Here is a 20,742-nt window from a genome sequence, read left to right as displayed (position 1 = left end):
CTAGACCACGTTGTCTTATCCCTGAAAATGTTATATCTACATGATATTTGTGGTACCTCATCATGTGAGCAAGTACCTTTGAACCCGTTCAGATAGGACCGTGCTCTTCTTCATAACAGCTATCCAAAGGCTCCGGAAGGATCTCCCTTCTCCATCTCTGACTTCCACGTTACTGCGCTTGTTAGATGTTGTCTGTCTCCACAACGTAAAGACTTCCACCATGTGGACATCTGCTCTTGTACAACTCGTAGTTCTTGTTCTTTCTCGCTTTCAAACATGAGGCGTTGAAAAGCTTTCCTCTCTTCACTGTCTAACCTCTTTTTTTTTTTTTTTTACCTCATCCTGTTGATGTTCATTTCTTGAGACTTACATTAGACAAACACATCTGTCTTTCTATTAGGCCTTGATTCTGACTGGTTCTTCCTCGAGTCAGAACTCTAGGAGTACTTGAGAAGTCTCTAGTGAAAGATAAGTGATATTCTCTCCTTTTCTTTCAAAGCTAAAGGTGAGAAAGCTTGAAAGCTTCTTGTTAGAACAGCTTGTACCTTTTTCTTTTTTTTTTTTTGCTTTGGTGTATGTCCTGTATTTGTTCCTTCTTCACAATTGAAGGGTTGTTTTTTATTATTTTTGCAGACTTTATGGATCACAAATGTGATCTGACATACACACACACACACACACACACACATATATATATGTGTCTGTGTGTGTGTGTGTGTGTGTGTGTGTGTGTGTATCTATACACTGAATTTACATTCTCATTGTGCTAAGCAAAGAGATTCCAAAACCTGAAGCTTGTAGTGGTTTAAATCTTCTAGGCTGTTCTCCTGATCTCACAAGCATTTGACGAGAAACTGCATTATAATTATATATTCAAATTAGGGATGTATCAATATGGCTTTGCTTGACTTGAATGATGATTAATTGTAGTCAAAACTCTTGTGGTTGACATAATCTCAGTTGAACTGCTGCTGTTGATTATGTCGCAGTGCACTTGCCATGTTTTTTTTTTTTGTTTTAGGAATTAGACATGTAATTGATTTGCCATATGCCATGGTAGCCAGCATACCCTAAAAGATGTTAGAGACTGCACAAATTTGGATTGAGTGTGCTCCTTCAGTCGACAAGCAGAAAGAGGGGGGAACTGCAAACTCCTCAATTCAGCCATCGTCTCATTCCAGAACCTCATTACACAAGGAGAGACGGCCAGCTGAGACAAAAAGATTTCTCTGGACAAAGTTTGCCCGCCAGCATTATTGCTTCATTTGAAGGTCAATTAATTCATTTCTCTACGCATTATTCTCCAAACATGAATTACAAGCGAAATTATTTCTTCATGTTGGTTTATGTCAAGTGAGGACCATTGTCACAAATCTCCATTTTGACCTTATCAAATATGTGGTGTGTCACATTCAAAAAAGATAAACGTCCAACAACAAAAAAAAAAACTTCTTTCAAAAAAAAAAAAAAAAAAAAAAAAAAAAGAAAGACAATCTTATCTACATTTTCTCGATCTTTTGCTTTTCGTTTGTCCGTCGCTCGCAACGAGCGGCGTCATTTTTGGGATGACGTTTGGCTGAAAGAGCATCCAAAACCATCTTCCTTTAGTTTATCGCTGTTTATGAAATGTCCCGGTACTCGGACAGTCGTGCCCTCTTGCTTTTTGTTTTTTTTTTTTTTTTTTTTTTCCTCGTATCCAAGTCAACCTTTGCGAAAGAAGGGAAGTCTTCATTAAATGTGGCAATTGGCTCCGCAAGATTGATGCCAACCTTTTAAAAATTCACCATTGGCCCTGGATTGAACACGGGCAAATGCTGATGCAGATGAGCAGGGGGAAAAGTCGACCCCGTCGAGAGAAATAAATCTGAGTTGCTGGCTTCAGTTCATAAATACCACAAGCTGTCAAGGAGCTTGTTTTATTGCGCCTGATAGAAATTACCGACATTTATTTATCTCATCAAAAAAAAAAAAAAGTGAGCCGTGGCTCACACCATTCTACCTTTGGAATATGAAGGCATTTGGTTAATGTTGAAGTCTTAGGTCAACCGAAAATGTCCCAAAGATGATATGCGTTCTCCGTTTTCTTTCTCTTTCTTTCCTTCTCTCTCACCCTCTCTCTCTCTCTCTCTCTCTCTCTCTCTCTCTCTCTCTCTCTCTCTCTTACACACAGACACACACACAGACACTCACAAATATATTCATTTTAACTGCTACAGGCAAATACGGCTTGTAATTGCATTCTCAGTGCTTTTCAAAACACTTTTTTTTTTCTCTCTTGCTTTTGGGTTGCAGCTTCTTTGCTTTTTTTTTTTTTTTTTTTTCTTACTTTAAACCTACGTGATCACAAAGTTTAAACGACGTCTTACTTCCATTAGAGTTGGCATGTTGCTTCTAATCTTCCTGCAAAAACGCGCCGCTGTTTTGACTCTAATGTATCAGATGGGTTGTGTAACCTGCTGGGGAGACTTATTTGGCCTTCAAAGCATGTCTAAAGCCAAATTATGCAGCGCTTCTTCGATGCAGAGAAACTCCACCGGCGGGCTGCGGATTTATCGATCTGAGGGAGGGAGCCGGGGAGCGCAATTCACGATAGCGTGATTGATGAGGAGTGCAAGCTCAAATTGTCCATGAAGTGCAATGCATGCTATTTTTTGCGTTCCACAAAACTTTGGTGCAGTTAGAGAGTTTGACCCGAGACTGTAAAGCATAAACCGTGCTGACATGTGGAAATACGTGATGCTGCTTCACATAAGACTCCCATATCACTATATTTACTATTACACATGCTAATGGCCATATGCCGTATATATACACAACAGCTGTGAGCTGCTACGCAGTGTTTATTATTTATCAGCATATGTTATTACCAACCAATAACCAATAACATCTATGAACCATGAATATTCTCCTTTGGCACATGTATAGAAGCGGAGCTAAATGTTTACGTTTTTTGATTAATACTTTAAAATGGAGATGTAAAAGCTCTAAATTTGGGCCAGTGGCTCTCTTTACCCAGGTTTGTCAGTGACTGTACCAGATGCTACAGATTGCTAGAGAGTGTGTTACCTGATCTGAGGCGTGTGTGATCAGAACTGAAGGTGAGAAGCATTGTTAACTTTAGCCAGCTTCTCACCGACTCTATCCAGGCCATTTATTTGATACCAGGTTTTTCTCATGGGAAAGAGTACATACTTTATCATATGAAATATACGCAGTAACAGAATATGTATCACATTGCTGCCATCTCTTGCACTTTATCATTAGTAGAAACGGAATGTGCGGTTGCAAAAAACGTCTGGATAACATTATTCAAAACAGATAAATACTTAGAAAGAAGTGGACGGGGGGTGGGGGGAGGGGGGTTGCTTTTTTACTTTAGATTATTTTGAGCAAATCATTGCATATTTTAGACTACTACACTGAAAATATCGTAAAATGTTAATACATTGGCACGCAACAGAAGCTGACTCAGTGGCCAACACACCTGATGTTTCTGAGTGCTTTTTCTGAACACCTTTTACTACTTTTGGTAAGCAAATGACAAAGTCGAAGCAAAAGTTCCCGTAAGACAGAACTCAGAAGGACTACCACGGGTGCCAGTAGAGTAAGAGACAGATTTCATAGCCTCTTGTCTTACCAAGGTTCATGAAGTAATTGTTTATAGGTGTACGTTTTGAAGCTGTTCCTGGACCACACGACAGCTCTCTCAGCTCAGAAACTGTTACCGCCGACACAATGAAGACCCCAAATATGGCTCAGTGAATCGTAGGAAGCCACACTAATGATCCAACTGTCGCATGCATACCAGCACAAAAAAAAAAAAAAACCCCACAGTATTGTTTCCACAGTATTTACCGGTTGTGTTGCGTTATATACTGACAGTCCCTGTGGGCTTTACATTCCTCTGAAGTCCTCCTACTGACCAAATCTAAATTCCAGTCACACCGGTCGGTTTTTCGGTGCCACGTGCATAAGAAACCACGATACACAAGCTAGCTCAGAGATTATGGATGGCCCCCCCCAGACACTAGGTTGCTAAAAAAAAAAAAAAGAAAAAAGTGGGTTCCATCATATTGCTGTATGTGTGGATATCTCAGAAATATCACTGTGAATGAATGGGTACCCATGACTTGCTTCTGTGTGTCCTTTAGGCAGAAGGCTATGCCACATGGCTCAACTCTTCCCAAGAGAAACACTGTCAGACCTGACTACGAAGACCAGAGCTCCAACTCCAAAAGCTCATCAGGTAAATGTCCTTTACGGTCCAGAAAAAGTTTTTTTTTTTGTTTTTTTTTTAAATGGTAACAATGTAAAACTGTAATGCAATTCGGCGGTCTGGTCTCAGTATCATGGTTTTGCTTTGATGAGAAGGTGAATAGATCTTTATCATATGCATGTCAGTTATAGCCCAACGTAATGAGACTCACCAATTTTACCTAAGATATATATTGCATCCATGTCTTTGGTCCAGGTTTTTCATTCTCAGCAACTTAGATCTTTAAGTTTACAGCCTCCACAAACACTCCATTTCCTCGTGGTTTAACGGTCCCATGAAAAACTCAATCGTTTACACCACACTTTTTTTTTGCACGAGGAGCAAACTGCGTGTTAATTTGAGAGAATGAATGGAGTTTCCAAATAGGGGCCCCATAAAAAGCCGCCAGAGAACAATTAATCGCTATAGATAATTACTCATCATATGCTAACTCAAACATGATTTATTTATTTTACGCATCCCTGTAAAACAAACAGAAAATGTGATTTACGTAAGAAGACGGGAGGTATTTTGGAATCCTCAAATCATTTGATTCTTTAACTTATCACATCTGATACATCATCCGCGTCCATTAAAATGCGCTTTTAACTGGTCGATCTGGATCGTCTGCTTTTCAGTGCTATTAAGATGAATTAATGAATCTTTGTATAAGTCCCTTGAGTAATTGTGAGGTATGCGAGATTGTGGTAGATTTGTAGCAGAGCCACGATCAATCATTAGACCTGTATTGGGGTAAACTCCGGCGAGAAACTGAAGGAGACGTTGCTGCCATCAGGTTGGAGCAGCGAAGACACGGCGTTCTGGTTTTTATCTAGCTGGAGAGAGACACCATGTGGTGAGGATGATCTCTTCTCTGCTGGAGATGAAGCTCTATGGAGACTCAAAGCACTGAAGGCTATGCTGCTATCACAGCCATTCTCAGTCTTCAGTCAACTCTTTGACAGTTGGATGGACAGTACAGCATACACAACCTCACGTTTGACAAGGTCCTCTCCCTTTTGGAGTTCACTTTTTTTTTTCAGAGAATTTATATGACTGTTTCTACAGAACCGTTATGCCTCTAGTACTTATTATTATTATTTTTTTTTTTTTTGAGCTTTGAAGAATTCACACAAAAATCTTGATGTGCTTGACTTTTTTTTTTTTTTAATGGCATCAATTTAAATAGTAAAAATAAATACTGACTGGCACATAAGATCCTGCCATTGCTCTTTGATGTTGTCACGGTGACAGCTGATTAACTCATTCTTGAGGGAGGCCACAGAGAATAAGAATGTTCTGTCAGGTGGATGGCTGATGGCATGCTGCATCTCTGTCACCATGGAGATGCTGTTTGAGTGACAGTGAGACACATGTAGACACCAGCACTGCCAGCAATCATCACATAAAGAAGCTTTTGCTATTGATCAACCTTTAGCTACATGTCAGTGATTCAGTGATTCTGATTCTGATTCTGATTTTGCCACCACTGAAATAATGGTTATTAACATTCCATACTTTAATTCAACCTTATCTCATAAAATGTCACATATTGACATTTGAATGAATGTAAGTATTCAGCATATAAGTAATGACATGTTGGTTTTGTAATCATATGAAATGTCATTTACACAGTTATGTAAACAGCTCAGTGCAAACGTGTAATCCCTAACCTGCACCCAAAGCTTAACTCTAACCATCAAAATCTCTTCATACAGTCGTTTTTGTTTCACTTTGAACAACGTAACATCTATGAGATCATATTTAGAATGAAAATGAGACCCTGAAAAAGAAGTACTGACCTCCAAAGGATAGGTTACAGAAATGCCATATATGGATACTTCCCGCAGAGTATTCAAAATGCTGATTCTCGTGTAGACTTCAATATTTGAGGCCTGTTCCGTTACACCACATAGAGTAAGTTGTAACTGAGCAGGATATTTTTGAGGGATTTTCCCCTCTGCCTCCCTCATAATCTAGGCAGAGTTAACAACTGCTGTTTCCATTTTGGGTTTTTTTTTGAGGGGGGGGGGGGGGGGGGGCAAATTTCCCTCTCTGTCTCGAGAGCATCTTATTTTCCACTCTTCATTAACAGTGTCTAGAACTGAGGACCATGTCTGGGCTTGGAAACAAGCAGGTGGATTTGTGTTAATTGTGAGGCACTCAGTGTGTGTGTGTGTGTGTGTGTGTGTGTGTGTGTTGACAGCTGGCCAGGCTCGGGTTGATCTAAAACCATGTGTGCACTGTCACACCAGTAGCAGTCGCTCTTTTAGGATTGATGAATTGCCTGCTTCCTCGATTAAACCTTCCGTCACTTCCCAACAAAACAACAAAAAAAGCCCCACAGAAAAAAAGAGAGAGAGAGAGAGAGAGAACAGGAACCTAGGGGATGAGAGGCAGCGTGTCGTGAAATCTATCACTGAAGGAAACGTTACGCCGCCACCTTGACACTTATAAGCAGAATATTAAAAACTAATTCACATTGATATTTCAACCTTTATTTGTATGACAGGTCACAGTATCGTTTCAGAGGTAAAACTATTTAAAGACCGCCTGAAAACTCTTTTACATCTTTAATGTCAAGTAAGCCAACAACTCTCTGTATTCTAATGTGTAAGAGGATGTTTCAGTTGTGAGATAATGTAATTACATTTCATTTAATGGTAACAGTCCACTGTTGTAACTTTTTTTTTTTTTACCCAGTGTGAGATGGGGAAAAAAAACTTAAGTGTAAGAAATTCTTTATAAAATAATTAAAAAAATATATATATATATATATATATATATATATCTTCAGCATGAAAATAAAGTGACAACACATTCTTTAAAACAATCTTCACAAAACGTAAAATTTTGGCTTCATTCCTCATATATTTTAACATTGGCGTTTTACTTTTACAATACTTATGATTTCATCTTCTTTCCCGCAATTCTTTTGAATAACATGGGCCACACTGGCAAAACCACTGTACTAAAATGGTAAGCTAAATAAAAAGTAACACATTAACATATCTATTGCATTAATAATAAAAAAAAGCTTGACATTATCTCTGATCTAACCTCATATGGAGCTCAATTATTTCCCAATCCATTAAAAGAACTTCAATTAAGAGACAGGAAGACAGTTCAACCCTTGATGAGAGAGAGAGTGAGAGAAAGAGGGAGAGAGTGAGTGAGTGAGAGAGAGAAAGAAGGGGGGGCTGATTCAAAATTAACTTGGGTTTGCAAAATATCACGCAAGAACGATGACAATGATTTTTGATTTCCCGGAACTGATATTAGGATCCTTATTAAAGTATGTGCATCTGCTTTTAATTTGCTCCAAATAATTGGAAAATGCAACGGAGCTTTCCAATTAAAGCGCCACTTTGCGCTGTTTAATAATATCCCCATAATATTAGAGCTTATGAAATGACAGGTGAGCTGCTGTATGAATAAAACATAAAGGCTCGTAATAAGAGACAGAAAAAAAAAAGAAAAGAGAGAACGGAGACAGTTGTTGGGGAGGCTTTTAAATGCTCGACGTAATTTGCATATATTAATCTCCCTCTTTTCAGCCTTATCGAACATTCCCGCATATTTGAAGTTAAAATAGTGATGACAGGCACGGGTAGGCTTCATTTTTCCAAGGATTTATTACTCGTATAATTCCGGATCTTTAATAAGCCAATATGACTGATCCTCAGAGTTTGGTGGAATTCCGTTAATTGTTCCAGATGGCGCTCACTGATTATGCAAAAATAACTTCTTTTTCTCCCTCTCTGTCTCTCCCCTCCATTTTTTTTTTTTTCTGATTTCACCCATTTGTTTGATTGACTAACAGAGAAAAAAGATTATTTTTGGCCCAGCACTTTCATTAAGAAGCTTCTCATCAGGTTTCAAACAAAACTTCCATCTTATCTCGCCAGCTGCAGATACTCGCCATGCTGTGCTTTGCTCTTTTTTTTTTTTTTCTTTTTTTTTTTTTCCAAATTGCGGCAGCAAGAAAAGACCTCGGTCTCAGAGTAATCGCGACCCTTAATCTCATACAACCATGTAGCCCACCAGTTTTCTCTGCTAATGTGACCATATTTTACAATACCAAAATACTTTAGTCTGAGGGATTAGAGAGCACAAATACCTAACACACATTCCCTCGAGCTAGTGACACAAAGCTCGTCTTCCAGGCGCGTGCAGCTCCATGGCTGGCTGGCTAGCCTTGAGGTGCTACTTGATTAAAACTCCCCACCAGAGCTACGCCATTTTTCTCCACCCTTCTCCCATAACCAGAAGCCCATTGAGAGTTCACCTTGATTCTGTTTAGCATCAGCTAAATTGCTCTAAATGAATTGTGTATGGATATTTGATGGGGGGGGGGGGGGGGGCATACATCAGATTTACCGCTGTGTTTTACTTTGGATGGTACACGATTTAAGCCATGCAATTTCAGAGCAATAAAACTGTTCAGAACGTCTGAAATGGAGCCAAGGACTTCAGACTGCTGACAGGGCATGAAACACTGCATACAGCTTCTTTTCCAAAAAGCCATTAATGATTTATTCCTATGGCTGGCATGAGGAGTCCAGGGAGAATCTGTAAGAGGAGGCTGAAAAGTTGCTTGGGTTGTGAACATCTCATATATATATAGCAAATATACACGATGCTGTGAGTGTTATTGGGGAACGGAGAGCTTTTAAACTTTTGGCAATTTACTAAACACTTTTTGCAATCAGTTACTTCAACTTTACTTTTACTTTCCTCCTTTTCAACTGCTGTTGCATCAGTTTTTTTTTCTTAATTCATTATTAATCCTCAGTATTATTAGAGCTCCATAATAAGAGGAACTTTAGAGCAAATGAAGTCAAACTAAGTTTACATCAACTTTTCACCCTTATGCCCTACGTTTTATTTTTAAGATTCTAAGTATATATTTGTCAGGTATCATTATGCAAATTATTCGAAATAACTTCAGTAAATCTTTACTACGTTTTTTTTGCCCCATTAACCTAAGCAAGAGAATTTTGCTCAGTATCAAGAAAACCTTCCAGAGGAGTCCCAACAAGCTCAACAACTACAAGAATAATGAGCGGCACGTGTCTTTGGACTCCTAATTAGAGTCTGAAGTGTCATTCCTAACGCATCCATCTCCCATTCCGGACTAAGATCTGGTGCCCCATTCATCTCGTGGCTCTGAGAAGGTACGGCCTGTCCTCAATGGATGGGCCTGTCTTAGACTTCCCATTGGCCTCATGTTCAGCAGGGTTTGTTATCGCACATCTGATTAGAACTTGATGAAAATATTTCCCCCCCGAAATCCAGCCATTAAATATAGTTTAAGGAGATTTATGATTGAATATGCCTTAAAGATCTTTTAATGGGTCCGCTGACTCGTTAAGTTCGTAATTAATGAGCTCCTAATACATAGTGTAATTTAAACGCACAATGAGATTCTGAAAATGAAGCCATTTCAGACTAGGGGAAAGTGGGTCTCCCAAAGGCTGTTTCTGAAGCACTCTGCCCTGCTTTAATTTAAAACCTCAGACTGGTCTTCTAGCAGTTGTGATGTACTGCATTTGTTTCCTGGTATCAGTGGTCAAGTTACCAATGCTATGTGAAATTAGAAAGGACTTGACAACAAACACATGCCAAAATTGTTCAGCGAGCAATTGCTCTATGACCAGCGTCTAGATCATAATGCTAGTTACAATTGATGTTAATTGATGTTTAGGTCCCTTTCAGGTTAACGTGACAGTAATATCTGTCTGTTTGCATAACTAATAAATAACTTGGTATGATTGGCCTCTGCATTGGAATAATTGCCATCTTCAGGCTGCAAAATCTGTTACCCTGGCTTTGTATTTGTTTCAGTGGCTTCGTTTACATGGACCCTTATATCCCACTATTAATTAGAATGATAGCCCAGTCAGAATAAAAATGCCTCGTAACCGCTTCAATCGGAAGAGATTGACCCGATCCGTCCTGATTGGAAGGAATTTTCCATTGGATTGAGAGGGATGGTGTAAACCTTTGATAATGACAGGTGAGCTTTGATAACCTTTGATAATGACAGTAGGAAAATATTAGTGCCTAATAACCATGTAAACGCTTAATCCGATCGTTTCTCTCAATATTTCTTCAACCCGATTGAAATCATTCTGATCAGAGATTCCAATTTAACTGTTTACAAAGATGCTAAATAAAGTGATCTGAAATGCACATTTTATTGGATCACTCTATTTAGCATCCATGTAGACAGTTAAATTGGAATCTCTAATCAGAATGTTTTCAATCAGATTGAAGACATGTAACTGCATCTTCTGTAGTTTGTATATGAAAAAGTACGGTATTGTTTGACGGTGATCATCCAACCCTCCAGCCACCCATGTGATGTGTGTAGTTCACTAACATGGCCTTGCTTGCTGTTTCAATGACTTAATGCCTCAAATCAAAATGCATTAAGCATGGGTTTTAGGTTTGATTGGCATGTCAGAGCTCCTGTAACCCTGCACTGGGTGCCACTACAACAGAAATATTGCGCTGATTAGCATAATTAATGAGCATCGGCAGCACAGCATTGGTGGATTTGTTTTAAGCAGATGATGAATATACCCGTGTCCCAGCTTGGCGGCTGCCAACGAGACCCTCTCTGGCTGTCATCCCTCCTGCCTCGGCCCTGGCACACATCATTACTCACAGGGTGAGGTGCCACTTTGCATTGCCCGGCGCCGTGAACACCGAAAACTTAATAATATCGCTAACCCCCGCATCACTCTACCACATCCGCCGTACTGAGAGTCCGAGGTATCGAAGGGAAGGCACGGGTTTCTGGGATTGGGCTGTGGTGTGTTAGCTGCTATTGACCCTTATATCCGAGCCATGCGGATGAACGGCGACATTCTTTGAGTTTTGGCGGAGGCACATTGCCACATTAGCGGGTACTCACACTCTTGAGTGCCTTTATGTTTGTCATTTGTTTGCGTGCTCTGTGTCCCCCACCAGCCTACTTTCCCCTTCCACTAGCCCCATTGTGCCGGGTTAGCATGCCCACAGATCCACTAATTAAGAGGGGGATTTGTGTAATTGCGCCTTCTGCCGCGGCCCATCCGGCACAGGCTATTTAGCCGCGGGTCTCTGCCAGTTTCGGCTAGCCTGCTGGCACATCCAGAGAGGCACAGCCCATTTACTCTCAGAGTCTCCGACGACAGCGGCAGCGGTGGCAGTCGAAAATGGCACGGTTGTAGCTTTAGCGCACCGCTGGAATCTCACCAAACCGCTAATGCTGCAACATGATTTGCCTCTGTACACGTCTGGAGCACACTGCTGCTGGCTTAAACATACCCAAGGACTAATTAACTTTGTGATATTTCCAATTTTAGCCTTTACATTACATCGTATACGCATTTCAGAATTTTAATATATGCACTTTTGAAGTTTTATGAAACAATGTCAAATTAGCACTCATTTGAAGATGCTGTCGGGATCATTTGTGTGGGTCTGTGATAGTCAAATATTTACTTTTTTACATTCATATTTCCATGTTATTGGTCAGCATTTCATTCATGCTTGCCTGGTAGTACTGTATTAATTGTTGATAGAGGACCACAGTGTTCTGAAGCATTGTGTGCTGGCCTGTGTTGGTTGCCAGGGCACTGTAGGTAGTGTTGGCTCTTGCCACTTTCTGCAAGACTGATGGACTGGCATCCAGTGGGCACTGCCTCCTGGCGTCTAACCCAGAACCCGATTTCAAGGGCCGCTTGTCACCCAGATGGAAATATAACACCTCTCACTTCTCACTAAATACACTCTCATTTTTTTTTCTCATCCCACCCTCCCTTTTCTCTCTCTCTCTCTCTCTCTTTTACTCTCTCTCCCTCCCCTAAGAAAAACTGAGTCTACTTAGCAGTGTGCCACAGTTGTCTCTCGAGTAGCCCATTGATCATCATCAGGAGTCAGCCATTCATCCCTGTTTTAATGTGATACAAGCAGCTGATGGACACTCTATCTGTTATATATCTTGCGAGCTGCTCTGTTTTGATATGCGTCATCCATCCTCTACAAACTGATGAGCATGTGTGGCTCATTGTAATGTCTGCTTTGGGATAGAAGCTGTTTTCGAGCACAACGGCGGAAGGAGGTAGAATCCTGAAAATAATTAGGCTTAGTTAATTTGCTCCGTTTTTGATCTAGTTAGTCCTGTGTCTTCCATATTCATGTGGACATAATTTTCAAGTCGTAATTTTCAAGGTTTTTTTTTTTTCTCCAGTCCTCTTGCCTTTTCCAACAACTCAACCACTTAACTTCACAATACAGCCCTTTATAGCACTCCAATTAGATTCTCTCTGTCTTTCTAGGATCTTCGACGAACGGGGGGGGGGGGGTGGGGGGGGGTGGAGAAGACAAAAGGAAAGAAACTGTGGCACCGGCCACAGCAGCAGGCAGAGTCATTAAAACGTGCTGAAAATAGCAGCGAGCCATCATCTGTTCTCATAGTATGGGTCAGGAGCACTGACACCTCCCAACCCCCCCACAGCCCCCCCAGTCAGGGCAGGAGGCCATTTGTATTCTCTCTCATTAGGCAATTTGACTAATGACCAGCCTGGGCTTGGGGTAGGGGTGTGAGGGGTTGGGTGAAGGAGGGGGTGGTGGGGGGGGGGGGGGGTGTTGGACAAACCCCCTGCTCCCCATCTCAGCGGCAGCAGCAGTCGCCGACCCCCACACAGACAGCAGCCTCTATTGGGTTGGCACAGATGGCACGCCCATGCGACAAAATAAACGACAATATGTCTCAAAGACACAGTAAGAAGCTCCGTTCTTTCACATCGAAGAAGAAAATACCCAGGGCAGAAGGGTCGGTGTCTTCCAAGAATTCCCGTGGACTCCGCTGAATCATTTCAAATACACCCATTGCACAGATCTACTCAAGCAGTCCAATGATCACCTTTCTGGGTTCTCGGCCAACCCCTCCACAGACATCCAAATTCTCCTGCACAGTTATCCTTCATGCTTGACCTGCTATAACATCAAGTCAGCTACTGTGTACTGTAAGGTTTTTGTGGTTGGCCTTTAAAGAACCCTACTAAAAAGAGTGGAAAAAGAAGATGTGGGTAAGCAAAATTTAACTCAGCGTGTCAGGGGTGGAAAGGTGAAGAGGAGAGGGTGAACGGAAAAATGAAAAATGCATAATTTTTACAGCGCAAATATTTTTCTTGCGTTCGTCCATGACAGATTTTGGACCGTAGGAAACACTGAAATAAGACGTCATATATCTCTACGTACTGGCCCTTTCTGTCTTCTCGTTCATGTCACCCAGAGGATTAACTGACATTAACTTTATTAGAACCCTGAGTATCTCTTGTTTTCCAGTTGACTACGCCTGTAAGAACTGCTCCCTTTAGAAGCACTATTCCTGTTGCAGATCACTTGCAAAATATTGATCTTGCGTTGTAACCAATGAATCACTCTATTTGGGTGATTTTTCATATTTGGGATGTTTACTTATCCTTTGTGACGCAGAATGAACTTTGTGCGGCATATTGTTTTATTTATATATTTTGCTGGTGGTTTTCTGTTTCATGAAGTGTGCCAGGCAAGCCCTACCAAGTGTTCCATCCATTAGTCACCAAACATTAGCTGCTGTATAAATCTGTGTATGCCAGGGCCCTGGAGACACACATGCACACACACACACACACACATACACAGAGAGAGAGAAGAGAGAAGCTATCTGTGGAAGAAAAGCTAGTTCTAGGCTACAGCGCATCCAGTGATAGAAGTGTAAAGGATTAGTGTTCAACACAGCGTACAAGGGAGTCCTTCCAGGCTAGAGGCATCCATTCGTCTGCACCCGTGGGCTGCCCATGACAATACCCAGCATTTTTCAGCCCACCTGACGGAATCATTAATAAGGCAATGATCCACACAGGCCTGCATGTGCTGACTCCTCTCTACGCACCTCCATCACTCACAGGTCACCGACCAATACCAGATCCCCTACCAGAGAAATAATCACCAATTAGAATCACGGGACATGATAAAAACCACCGCACTGGTGACCCAAAATGTTTTTTTTTTTTTTTATCTGTGTTCTGTCTATAAATAATTAATATACCTACGATAAACAGCTGGCAAGTGAATGGGAGTGTAGGGAAACATTGTCTTGAATATTCACAAAAAGCAAATAATTAGTTTTCAGAGGTTTCAACCTATCTTTAAGCTATTCGTAAGCTTGGAAGGTGCTGTTTTTGGGTCAGACGCGTTCAGAGAATCACATCTTAAACAGAAGCTGGCTGCCTTTTTCTGTTTTGATTCCTCAGGAGGCATCTGTTAGACTACTCTAGTGCCAATCACAGGAGCTAAAATCCACTCTTGGCTTAATGTCATTTGGAGTAGCACCAATCAGGACGATACTACTATATGACTGTGTTTACTAGTGAAAATCAAATTACTCACAGAAACAATTTTAAGCCACTCCATCCAGCTGGACCCAAGCCTAATGCTCCTCACTTGATGTATCTAATCTCAGCGCAGACCCTGGGTTGACCTACAACAATGTGGCTGTGAATATCATCATCTGGGCAGTTTGTCTGAGATTCAACCCATTCTGTGTTCTTAACTGTGCACGTGTCCCGTACGCCCAGCAGAGAGTTGATCTATCACGCTGGCAGGCTCTTTGCTCGGGCCAGCGTTAGCCGACGCGGTGGAATTGGGATAAGGTCCATTCTTTACCATTACTGCTTTAGCCCAGGCAGGTGTGGTCTGGACAAAACACTGCTTCAAACAACCACTCCGATACCTGACCTCACGTTCACATTCATTTCTCTCCCGACACAATTGCCCTAGGATCCCGTCTCCAGGCAAAGGACTGTGTCTTTGTGAGTGTGTTTATATGTAGTGTGTGTGAGACTCCCTCTGTCCAATATGAATTGTTGTTGAATACTAAGTGCAATCTGATTGAAAACGTAATCCTTGAACAATAAAATGGAGCGCTCCGGCCTTCAACTCCAGAGCGTCATCTGTCAGAATCTGAGGCAGCGCCTGATTCGTCAAAACTCCAACAGCAGCCCTCTCCATTACGCCAACATATTGATTCAAATGTATTCCACAGCTACCTACCTCCTTGGCCAGATATATTGTTTCCTCTCTGTCATACAGCATCACATGTTTGTTCACTTGATTCTTTTGTGTGTGTGTGTGTGTGTGTGTGTGTGTGTGTGTGTGTGTGTGTGTGTTTGCCTAAACAAGTCATCGTGTCCTCATCTTCTTACCCAATTGCAAAGCCCTACTGCCTACAATGACCACTGTACCGCTTAGTCCATTAATATAAAAGTCATTCACTCAGGACTGCATCAAGCTTTTTTGAATGGCCCTGAAATTGATTTGAAATAAGCCTACAAAAAAAAAAAGAGAGAACGAGATTAGAGCAAAGATGTGAACTTTTGCTTCGACAAGTCCTGGAGAGAAAAACTTCTCTGATTCCCTGACTTCTCGTGAACCTGTGTGACTTCATCCATCTCTTCCCTCCCAAGCTGTCATGACTGCAGCTTCCACGGAGCAAAGGTTATCCCGCCGCAATGAAGGGAATGAGATGGTGAGGAAGACTTTGTCTGGCTGAGCCGAACCACAATCATCTCATCTCTCTGGAGATGAGATGGAGGACCATGCAGGAGCCAAGTCTGCATTAAAGATTATCTTACATGGCTTAGTGTAAATGGACCTGCCATCGAAACACAAGCAAAGACGATTTATGCCCTACCGGCTTCCACGGCATACAGAGACAAAGAGCCGCTCAGGCTTTGCCAGCATGGTTTGATGCACTCTCAACAAGCTACCTACACCACTGCCAGCCGCACAGTTTATGACCTCAGTTCCCAGTGAGTCATGGAAAGATCTTGGTGACCTTTTAAGGCTTTCTCTTCCTTTGCCAGTGGGCTCAGACTCCATGAAATTTAAAAAAAAAAAAAATTAACAAGACTCTGCCATTGATGGCAGTCTCCATACCCTTCCAAGCTGGACGCCTCTCGATATTTTTTGGGCGATTTTTTTTTTTCTATCCCCACGTAGGACCAGTCAATGGGAGCTTTTTGTGCATGGCACGTGTGGTGTCGCCTGGTGTTAATGTGAGCTCTAATGTATTTGATAAACAAAGGGCTGCTCTTTAGTCTGACAGTCGTGACACCCTGATTCTCGCGTGGGCGCAGCACAGAGCCCGGGTTACACCGTTAATAACCCGCCGGCAGCCATCAAGCCGTTTTAACCATGATCATTATGATAAAGGGCACGCGCTTAATTACAGGCCTGCTTAATTATAGCTCTGTTGAAGCTCGTTTGTTTGGTCGAATGCTAATTATACCGCCGCGCTCTTGGCAAGTCCTCTTTTTTCAGTCCACCCCTCTCTTTCACGTTCTCTCTTGCTTTCTCTCTCTCTCTCTCTCTCTCTCTCTCACTTTCATTTCATGTGCTTTCTTTTTTTCTCTCTCTCTCTCTCTCTCCCTCTCGCCCTCTCTCAATCTCCCTCTCTTCACTTTCTCCCTCTCTCTCTCCCTCTCTGAGCCCAGCAACCCTGGCCTATTTTCATGCAAATTGATATCCGGTGAATGTTTTTCTCTCTTTCACCACCCCCCCCCCCCATCTTTTCTTTCTCAGAGTGTGAGTATGCCTTTGTTTTTTCTTTTCTTTTCTTTTTTTTTTTAAGAGCCGAACGTCTCACTGACAAGACAGAATCGTGAATAATCAGGAGTAATTAAAATGGAGAGGGGGAGGGGAGAGAGCAAAGGCAAAGGAGGAAAGAGGGGAGAGGCAATTGACTACAGTGGAGGAGAAAAAAAAAAAAAAAACCTTTCATCTTGCTTTTGTCTGAAGGGGGTTTACAACAAGGATTTGGGGATTTGGACTGTTCTGCTATTTCAGACTGTTCAATTCAGTCAAATGCTTTTTTTTTTTTCAGATTCACCCTTTCCTCTGCTAGTTAGAAGAGCGTGCGTTTGGCATGTCAGTTTTGCGTGTCCTCGTGACTGTTTTCTATTATTGTTTTTGTTGTTGTTGTTGTTGTTTTTTTTTTAAATCGATTTGTAGTTTTACTCTTTTGTCATTGTTGTCCTTTTCTTTCAGCCGTGGACGATATTCCTTTCATGATCTCAGAGAAATTTGTGACCAAACCGTCTGCTGTAAGTGTGTCTCTCTCTCTTATCACTCCATTTTCTCTTATCTTCTTGTTTTGTTTTTCATAAGATGTATATATCAGACCATACCTTAACATGGAATGCCTATCTCAGCATATACACATTATGGATGATGAAGTATGTTTGCAAGTGGACATATGTTTGTAATATGGGCATGGGACATGGCTTTAATCCACAGGTTGCGTTTCTACTGATCTCCAGTCAGCCCTGTTCATAACCCATACATCTACCACACCCTCACATTTACCCCAACCCTTTGATCTGAGATCAGTCCCTTTAGACCACCCTTTATCCCCTCGTCCAGTGGAGCTGGTGTTGATGAATGAGTTTGGCTAGGCACCGCTGGCTCTGGGTGGGATATTTTGTGGCCTGGCTGCCTAGCCAAGGCACTGGAGCTATTGACACCACGAGAAGACCAAGTCGGGATTAAACATCTTAAACGTGCTTATTTAACCGCTCTGCCTAACCGCCACGTCTGTCCTCTGTTTTTTTTTCCTCACGCTTTTTTTTTCCCCTCTTTCTGCTTTTTTGATTTCAGATGCAGCCAGTCAATTTAATGGGCATTACCATCAAATCAGTGCCAGAGATCGAGCAGGAAGTAAGTAAAGGGGTTACAACGCTCAGCTGGCGCGGCTGCCAAGAGGCAGAATGCAAAGCAAATGGTCCCGGGCGGGGTAATTAAGTACTTTAGACAGGCGATGGCCCTTTCAGCTCCACTAAACCCAGCCCAAGAAACCTCTCTCCCAAAGCCCCTGTCTATGAGAAAAGACTGTTCTATCTGTCCTTGTCATAAAGTGTTTTTTTTTTTTTTCTTTTAAGAGATTAATGTTTGTTCCAAGGATTCACACACTAAAGGTGTACGTGGCAGAACAGGGGTAGAGAATGCATTGCCATTACACTTTTAGCCAATATTGCTTATCAGAGCAGAGATATGGAGAGAGGGATATGTTGATGTTCTTTGTGCAATTGTTCATGATATACAGACATGAACAATGAGAATGAATACCGGAGTGTGTGCACGTGAGACTGTGTGTATGTGTGAAGGTGTTTGTAGGCGTGTGTGCATGTGTGTGTGTGTGTGTGTGTATGTGTATATGTGCCTGTGTGTGTGCATTTGTATGTACGTACGTGTGTGTGTGTGTGTGTGTGTGCGCGTGCGTGCGTGTGCGTGTGTGTGTGTGTGTGTGCATGTGTGTGTGTGTGTGCGCGTGTGTGTACGTGTGTGTGTGTGTGTGTGTGTGCGCACGCATGTGTGTGTCTGTGCATGTATGTGTGTTTGTCAGTGGATGTGTGAATAATCTCTCTTCTTGCCTGCCTCTCATTAGTGAGTTATATTTGGATGTGGAGTGCCAGTGTTAGACGGGCCGGCGGGTCCGTTGTGTGTGTGATGGGAACAGGTGTGGTTGGGTTTGGAGTTGTGTTGCGGAGGAGTGAGCACTCCCTCCTGTCAGAGCAGGCGTCTGTTTGGGCTCTCTGCCTCTGTTCCCCCCGTCATGTCACATCACAGTCACACACACACACACAGCTCCACTCTGATCTGACTACTTAGCACTGTCACAAGTGGAAAACACAGCTAGACCCTCAATAGAACCTGCCATTGACATCAGCTTTAGAAATCAGCTTTTATAGACGGGACCACAGGATGTACCGTCCATAGTAAATATGTATTTTTAATGTAAATAAATATCTCTTCTGCAAATATGTGTTGAGATATATATATATATATATATATATATATATATATATATGTGTGTGTGTGTGTGTGTGTGTGTGTGTGTGTATATGTGTGTGTGTATGTAAATATATATATATGACCCCTGTTGAAAAACATAAGTGTAATGTAATTATTTGGACAGAAAGACTAATTACAATTTTTACAATTAGAATTTTTGGGACCTAAGGTAATAAGTAATTACACAGCTAATTACTAAAAGCTCAAATCACAAAAAGCTAAAGTGAGATTAATGAAAAAGTTAAGAAAAGTTAAAGTGAGAGAAAAGGATCAAATTTGCTCTTCGTTTTATGTATGATAAAACAAAGCTGGGTTACATAAAAGGGCAGAAAATTTGAGATGTTGTGGAGCTTTAATTTATTGTGAGCGTTAATCAGCATCATTTCACATTATCCATCTCTTCAGTTTATCCTCGGTCTTCCTCACAGCCATGATACCCATAAAAATACCTGCAGCCCCGCGCCACAATCTGCTGAGACTCATATCCAAGTTTATTTCAATCTGAATTTCCTTTTCTCTTGACTCAACTCCATTGACATCTGTTCACCATTAAAAGTGTTTCCAAATAAAGAGACCGCAACTGCCAACACCAAAGGATCAGTTGAAATCCTGTATTGACCATTTCCTGAAGAATCTGATTGGTGGATTTTTTTTTTTTTCCTCTCTGACTACAAAGTCTTGATGAAAGATATGTCCGAATCTAGTGTGTTTCTAGTTCGTGGGGAAAATGAACAGAGACAGAATCATCAGAAATAAAACTCGAAAATAGTGGCAGTGTGACCAGCTGACATGACCAAACCATTGCGACACTATTTCCCAACCTTGTGAGTTACATTACTCTTTCAGAACAGGGCTCAGGGCTTGTATAAGATTGGGAGAGAAGTGTAGTTGGGGGAAGGGAACTGAGATTCGTTAATTACTACTCCACAAGCCTGTTACCATTGGAATAAATAGAAGATAGTGTAACACGTATGTGGTGGAGCTTTTAATGAAGTGGCTGACACTTCAAGATTAATGAAGAAATGTGGACTGATGCCGACCACGTCGCCGCTTTGCTTCAGTAATTAGAAATCTGGTGGAACCTTCCAGAAGTGTTGCTTTACCTCTGGATCACTAGTACCAGTTTGCCGGCTTGTCTCAAAAGATACTGACATATACTACTTTTGGTCAATCAGTCACTAGTCATTTCTCAATACGAAGTACGCCAAGTACGTACTCCCGTTCTTGGGGGTTCGGACTCGCAAGTTGAGCTCAGGAGTATGGACTCCCGATGACACGGAGGGATGCAGTACGCTCAAACTGCATTTGAAACAGCAGTGTTCTTGCTGGGTAGAGGTGCTGGAGCTAGCAAGCTCAGTTCACTAGTAGATGTCACATGTCCGAATATTCAGGACTTTCAAGGAGGCGCTACTGACCCATATACGAATTCTGAAATATTAATTTCTCGCTTTAAAAATCTTAAAAACTACATTTGGTGACAGAACAACAGTCATAATACGAAACATACAGTTATGTGGTAGCTCTCCTGCCGCCATTGCCATTATTTTGTGAAATTTGGGTGAAATGCACCCTGGGAAGCTTGACTCCCCAAGTCCACA

General features: G+C 41.6%; 1 protein-coding gene across 1 annotated transcript in view; it reads left to right on the top strand.

Moving 5' to 3' along the window:
* The window catches only part of mvb12bb (multivesicular body subunit 12Bb), a 43,327-nt gene that overhangs the window by 18,298 nt on the left and 4,287 nt on the right, over nucleotides 1-20,742 (top strand). The window contains exons 7-9 of the mRNA XM_030787246.1: nucleotides 4,152-4,246; nucleotides 17,342-17,397; nucleotides 17,951-18,010. Coding sequence (XP_030643106.1) covers nucleotides 4,152-4,246; nucleotides 17,342-17,397; nucleotides 17,951-18,010 — 211 coding nt within the window. The remainder of the gene's footprint in view (nucleotides 1-4,151; nucleotides 4,247-17,341; nucleotides 17,398-17,950; nucleotides 18,011-20,742) is intronic.

Source organism: Chanos chanos, chromosome 1, assembly GCF_902362185.1.
Source record: "Chanos chanos chromosome 1, fChaCha1.1, whole genome shotgun sequence".
Taxonomy (NCBI): domain Eukaryota; kingdom Metazoa; phylum Chordata; class Actinopteri; order Gonorynchiformes; family Chanidae; genus Chanos; species Chanos chanos.
This window is presented reverse-complemented; position numbering and strand designations above follow the sequence as displayed.